The following is a 7,078-nucleotide window of genomic DNA, read 5'->3' on the forward strand; positions in this document are numbered from 1 at the left end:
TGTGGAATCTAACAAATAATCAGAACAAAGTCTGAGAAAAATCTGCCAAAAAGCTGCACCACTGAGCCACACTTTATGATCTGAGCTTCATGCTGTGATATGTGGACATGAAAAGTCTGTTTTATAACTTGTGAGCAAGAGGCAGGATCACAGTTTATCTCTGGAATGAAACTAAACTATGTTACAGGTAAAGCAACATTTTTCTCCTCACCTGACGTCACTCACCTGAGAGAAACCAGGAAACAGGCTGTTCCTCTTCTGTCAGTAAAGAGAGATGCACAGACGATCAGACTGAGTTCAGACCAACTAGCAGCTTCCTCTGAGTGAGTCCAGCTACAGGAGAGAAAAGTGGAAAACTCCAACACTGCTGCTTCAAGCTGCTGACGCTCCACACACTGAATGTGAGTTTGAGCAAAAACACGACTCAAAGGAAGTTTCAGTGAAGGTGGTAGAGGAGGGAGGGGAGCCAGGACTGACTGTACTTCCTGTCTGCTGTTTTCAGCTTCACTCACAGACTCAATGGCTTCCAGATCAGAGGAGGATCTCTGCTGTCCGGTCTGTCACGAGGTCTTCAGAGATCCTGTTATTCTGTCATGTAGCCACAGCTTCTGTAAAGACTGTCTGAATAGATGGTGGATCAAAAAACAGATACGTGAGTGTCCAGTTTGTAAGAACATATCTTCAAAGGATGAACCACCTTTAAACCTGGCTTTAAAGAACCTGTGTGAGTCGTTCTTACAGGAGAGAGATCAGAGAGCTTCAGAGGATCTCTGCAGTCTGCACTCTGAGAAACTCAAACTCTTCTGTCTGGACCATCAGCAGCCAGTGTGTCTCGTCTGCAGAGACTCACAAAATCACACCAAGCACAGATTCAGACCCATCGATGAAGCTGCACAACAACACAAGAAGGAACTTCAGGAAACTCTGGAGCCCTTAAAGAAGAAGTTAAAGGTTTGTGAAGAAGTTCAAGTGAAGTTTGATCAAACAGCAGAACACATTAAGGTCCAGGCCCGACACACAGAGAGGCAGATTAAGGAGCAGTTTAAGAAGCTTCACCAGTTTCTAGCAGAGGAAGAGGAGGCCAGGCTGGCTGCACTGAGGGAGGAAGAGGAGCAGAAGAGTGGGATGATGAAGGAGAAGATGGAGGCTCTGAGCAGAGAGATAGCAGCTCTTTCAGACACAGTCAGAGCCACAGAGGAGGAGCTGAGAGCTGAGGACGTCTCATTCCTGCACAACTACAAGGCTGCAGTGGAAAGAGTCCAGTGCTGCCCCCTGCTGGATGATCCACAGCTGCCCTCAGGAGCTCTGATAGACCAGGCCAAACACCTGGGCAACCTGACCTTCAACATCTGGAACAACATGAAGGACATGGTCTCCTACACTCCTCTCATTCTGGATCCAAACACTGCTCATCCAAACCTCATCCTGTCTGAAGATCTGACCAGTGTGAGAGGAGGAGGAGAGAGGCAGCAGCTTCCTGATAATCCAGAGAGGTTTGATGATTACTGCTCTGTCCTGGGCTCTGAGGGCTTTAACTCAGGGACTCACAGCTGGGATGTTGAAGTTGGAGACAGTACATGGTGGGAACTGGGTGTGTTTGCAGAGTCTGTGCAGAGGAAGGGTGTCAAACAGTCAGGGTTATGGACAATAGGGTTTGATGAAGGCAAATATTCAGCATGGTCACCATCCGCTTATACTGCTCTCTCAGTAGAGAAGAAGCTCCAGATGATCAGAGTGAATCTGGACTGGAACAGAGGAAAGCTGTCGTTCTCTGATCCTGATACTAACACACACATACACACCTTCACACACACTTTCACTCACAGGATGTTTACATTCGTTAGCACTGGTTATGAGGTGAAGGTGTGTCCGTTGAAGGTGTCAGTGTCAGTGCAGCAGATGAGTTGAGGATGATGATATTTCTAATGTTGTTTCCTGTCAGTGAATTGAAGCTGTTAAACTGCAGCTGTCCTCCTGCTGCCTCGTTGTTCCAAAGCTCTTTGTTTCTCTTTTAGTTCTCACTGTTTCTTTCTGTTTCTGCTGTCCACCTTTTCACATGGAAAATCATTTCACTGTTCTCACTGAATGACTCCCCAAACTAGATTTGAAATTCTATCAAGTTTCTAATCATTACAAGTGATTCATGTTTCTATTTGATGTGTAAATGGAGATGATTTAGTTTGCTGGGATATGGACTGACATGTGTTGAATGGGAGGAGCAGTTTGTTGTTGTCTTCTTGTCTGTTTATGACAACAATAAATCTATTGTTGAAACAATGATTCATGTTTAACTCCATATATGAAATGTTTCTGATCTTTGAATTCTGTTTGATTAAAGACTTTCTTCATGACACAAATGAGATTTCAGTGTATTAATAGAACTAAATAAGATCAGAGGTGAAAGGCTGGAGTATTATGTACGTGCTTCACTGTCAGTATCTTCAGGAGGATTCAAAGTCATGAGATAAACTAGTTTAGAGGAAAATATGGGAGCATTATTTTGTATCAAAGCAGAGCGTGTCGTCCAGCCGGAGGAATGTCTCCAACTGCTTCACATGGAACCATCAGCAGGAAGTTTGACGGAGCTCGTTTAATCAATTTTTCCTTCAATACAGCAGAAAAAGAACTGAAAGTGTGTGTGGTTACAGAACGCTCGCTGTCAGGTCGAATAAACAATCTCAAAGTGTCATTAAAACCAACAAAGCAAGTCTTTACAAATAAATTTGCTCCACCATTTACCTTCATGCTGTCCAACCACTGTCAGAAGATCTAGACCCCACTGTGTCATTTTCAGCTGTGAACACCACATAGACGTTCAAAGTGATTTGATAGAAACCTCGATCCCCAATGAAATCCTAGCCACAGAATCTCAGCCATCTCTTCTTCCTCCTTTTCTGGGAAAACAATCAAACTTTACATTACACTCTGCATTTTTCAGAGTAAAGTCCTCCACTGATATCGGTGCAAACCTAACACACTGCTGACTGTTTTATCACTACATCCACTTTGACCTTTGACCTACTTCTGTCTGTTTTTGTGGAAAGTATCATAATAATTATTATTTTGAACTTTGGCCCCTTTCATTTGACATGTTATGTGTGAAGAGTATCATTATTGTTGACTCCATAATTTTCAATTATTCAGTGTGTTTAGCAAGATCAAAGGTGTGTGAGCAGCTCAGTTATACCAAAGGAACATCATCTCTTTCTAAACACATCTGAGTGTGTGTGTGTGTGTATACATGTTTAGACATCTTTGTGAGTTCAGAAAATTGGCATGCTACTGTACTTGTGGGGACCAACAGTCACTTATGAAGACAAAGTGCCGTCCTCACGAGTTTGAAGGTACTTGAGACTCAAAATATGGTTTTAGTGTCAGGGTTACAGTTAGGGTATGGTTTTTTTTAGGGTTAGATTAGAGAATTAAATGAGTGAAAACTCAGAGCTGGGGCACTACATCATCATTCATCATATTTATTTGTGGATATTTGCTGCCATCACCTGGAGAAATACAGGAAGTAAAAATTGGAGGAGGGTCAGAAACTAAGATCCATCAATTTGAGCCGTAAAAATGATCCAAACTAATCTTAGGGCCATTCATTAATACAGGTGAAAGGAGAGAAATTATATTACAGTGATGAAAAATGTAGAAAGAAATCAACCTATACACACAATTTATTTTTTACATCCAAACCAAAATTAAATGTCTTATCACATTTTGAATCCCAAATAAAACACACCAAAAGAGAAGAAATTATTCTTTAAGATAAAAAAGATGAAAGTGAAAAAATTAACTTTGATTTATTTTCCTCCTGACCTCCACAACCAGAATTTGTCATAAAATGTCACAGGAAAGACTGAATAAAAAATAACCTAAAAAAAACTATAAGTGGGAATAAGAAAAGTAAACAAAAGTACAAACACAGAATAAGAAAATTAATTTAGCTGTAAAATATCAGGGAACAGGGAAAGAAAGGTTCAAGAAAGAAATAAGATAAGGATAAGGGAATGAATGAATTTACCTCTAAAATAAAAGGGAAGGGGAAAAAAGGTTTAGGAAAGAAACAGGAAAAAGGGTTAAGGTTGGAAGGAAATAAGGAAAGATAAGATAAATACAAAAAGGTGGAGAAAGGGAAATGGCTGAGTTTAGAGAATAATAAAGGAGAGTACTTGTTTAAAACTGTCATCTAAATTATTTAAAGGCACAGGATTCAATTTATTGCATACCAGCATATCCTTTAGATTTCTACTTCTTCTATAAGCTGTAATCTTTTTCAATCTTTTTTCTTTTTTGCTGTAGAGGGAGGGCTTGTTGGGTCATCAATAAAGAAGTATTAAGAGCTCGATTCAAGACTCCGATGTGTCTAAAAAAAGGTGACTGCAAACAGAATCAAATGACTCTGTTTATTCCTCCTGACTGATGGCTGATCCTTATTAAAGTGTGTTCTCACTTCACTTTTAATATGTGGTAAGAAGCAGGCTGAGTAACCTCAAGGTCTTAAAGCCTTAAACAACACTGAAGTAGCTTCTTCCATACGCTCCTTAAAGAGACAGATATGATGTACTCTAATCGACAGACGTTGGGTTAGGGTTAACTTTTTAAAGTTAGGCGTACCGGTACGCCCATGGCAAAAAGTTAGTCTAGAGCCCTGTTAAGGTAGACATAAGGCTGACACCTGGGGCCAGAGCTGAAACTGATCTGGCCCAGCACAGGGCCAGCAGTGTGTCTGCAACTGGCCTTGTGCTGGCCCATGTGTGGGCCACCTCTGGCAAACCAGATCTGGGCCACCAAAGGTTTGTCATTCTTTGTTGTATGAGGCCATGTGTAAGCACATTGTGTGGGCTAGATCAGGTCCATACCAATTTTACTATGTGGGGCTGAGCAGTTTTGACACAGTTTTTAACCAGAACTGTAAAATCCTGGAGTTTTTATGCAGCCAGACTGAGGAAATGTTTTATTCCACCTGTTCGACTTCTTTGGATATTAGGTTGGATAAAACGAAATCTGAGCCCTGGCTGACTGACATGACTTGAGCTGTCAGACGTGAATGCCATTGAGTTGAGTGCAAGTGAAAAAAGGACAACTTACAAGTGTCATTCCAGATGCAAACGAACTGTTGGCGTCAATATCAAACAGCTGTAAAAGATGCCAAAAGAAAACACTTCACTGACATTATTCTGTCAAACTGTCACAACCCACATTTTATTTAAGACTATAAACTCTTTTCTTAGTGCACGGCATACTGACTGCATCGAGCCCTCCATTCCAGCCTGTGAACATTTTTTACTTTTTTATTAAGAAGGTTTCCTCCACCAGGGCTCAAATCTCTAATTCTGCTCATGACCTCTTAGTCTCTATTCCTTGCTCTGTTGTCTTTGATAGGTTTAAGCCAGTGACTCTGTCCTCTTTAAAGGAGATTTCTGGTTGTTTTAAGCCTGCGGGAACTTCAAATTATGCTTTCCTTCTACGACTCTTAAAATAGGTGTTACCTACATTTGGACCTTTGGTTTTTGAGATGGTAAACCACATGTTTTTGTCAGGTGTAGTCCATAAAGATTTTAAACACGCTGTACTCAAACCTCTGATCAAAAACCTGCTCTTGATCCCGCATTTCTTGCAAAATAAAGCCTTTCCTCCAAAGTACATTTTCCTTCAAAACTTCTTGAAAAGATGTCTGTGAAGGTTCTCAGTCATCCAGGTCATCGTAGTCAAAGGAGCTTGCAAAGAAAAGCGTCTGGACTTCTTTAAGTTGCTTGAAGACGTTTCACCTCTCATCCTAGAAGCTTCTTCAGTTCTAAGGTCAAATGGTGGGGAGTCCCAGATTTAAACCCAGTGGGAGTTTCCCCCCAAAGAGGGACAAAAGGACCCCCCGATGATCCTGTAATCGCCTGAGCCAAGGTGTGAAACTGGGTGTGGGTCCCAATCAGCCAGGGTTTCGGGTGAGCTCATTGTGAAACCTGGCCCCACCTTATCATGCGAATTCCTGAGGTCAGATGGCCCAGGATGTGAGTGGGCGTTAAGGCATCTGGGAAGGGAACTCAAAACTGGATTATAGATGGCAGACAGTTGGTGTCGTAAACCACCACCTCTGTTCAAAGATGGTCACTCACAGTGGACATAGATGGCTTCTTTCACTCCTCTCTCAAACCATCTGTCCTCTCTTTCCAAAATGTGAACATTGGCATCCTCGAAAGAGTGTCCTTTGTCCTTAAGATGCAGATGGATTGCTGAGTCTTGTCCCGTGGAGGTGGCTCTTCTATGTTGTGCCATGCGCTTGTGAAGTGGCTGTTTGGTCTCTCCAATGTAGAGGTCTGGGCATTCCTCGCTACACTGTACAGCATACACCACATTGTTAAGTTTGTGTTTAGGAGTTTTGTCTTTCGGGTGAACCAGTTTTTGTCTGAGCGTGTTGCTGGGTCTGAAATGCACTTGGATGTCATGCTTGGAGAAAGCTCTCCTGAGTTCTTCTGATACACCGGCTACATAGGAGATGACAATGTTGTTGTGTCTGTCCTTCTTATCCTCCCTCGCTGGTGTCAGATCTTCTTTTCTGTGCCTCTTTGCTGACTTTATGAACACCCAATTAGTTTTTTAATATTAATTTATTATGCATTTTATTTTATTTATTTATTTGCTGTTTAGTTTTATGTTTATCTTATTTTCTGTACAGCACTTGCTTGCACTGTGCTGGTATTTTGAGAAGGATTTGGACCTCCATTATTTTCCAGGTGGATTATAGATTTCACAGACTTTCAAGGTTTTCACTGCTGATTATAACTCTGAGAGAAGTGGGATCCTGCTTTCCTGATTACTTCCATGAACACAGAGCATTGGGATGGAACACATCTTCTCACCACCAACTTCTCTACCCCCAAAGATAAGAACATAGAATTATCTCAGAGTGGGTTAATTCAATCGGTAGATTTGATTATTATTTGCTATTGCTTTTATTTATTTTATTTTGCTTGGCTCCTGCCAATTTGTTTTAATAAAATCTTCTGCAATTACAGTCTAAACTGTGGACATTCCCTTTTAAACCCATGTAAAACAATAAAAGTATAAATCTGAGTATAAATCC

At 41.2% G+C, this 7,078-nt stretch overlaps 1 protein-coding gene across 2 annotated transcripts; it reads left to right on the forward strand.

The window, feature by feature from the left end:
- Nucleotides 1–287: 287 nt before the first annotated feature.
- LOC146521201 (nuclear factor 7, ovary-like) lies at nucleotides 288–2,357 on the forward strand. Of its 2 annotated transcripts, XM_085154434.1 has the most exons (2): nucleotides 289–522; nucleotides 766–2,357. In XM_085154434.1, the coding sequence occupies exons 1-2, from the start codon at nucleotides 520–522 to the stop codon at nucleotides 1,906–1,908; spliced, it is 1,146 nt and encodes a 381-aa protein (XP_085010560.1). In that variant the 5' UTR covers nucleotides 289–519; the 3' UTR covers nucleotides 1,909–2,357. The 2 variants fall into 2 exon arrangements, with proteins under 2 accessions (XP_085010559.1, XP_085010560.1); XM_085154433.1 differs by having other exon boundaries at nucleotides 288–2,357.
- Nucleotides 2,358–7,078: the final 4,721 nt, after the last annotated feature.

Source organism: Neolamprologus multifasciatus, chromosome 3 (genome assembly GCF_963576455.1).
Source record: "Neolamprologus multifasciatus chromosome 3, fNeoMul1.2, whole genome shotgun sequence".
NCBI lineage: Eukaryota > Metazoa > Chordata > Actinopteri > Cichliformes > Cichlidae > Neolamprologus > Neolamprologus multifasciatus.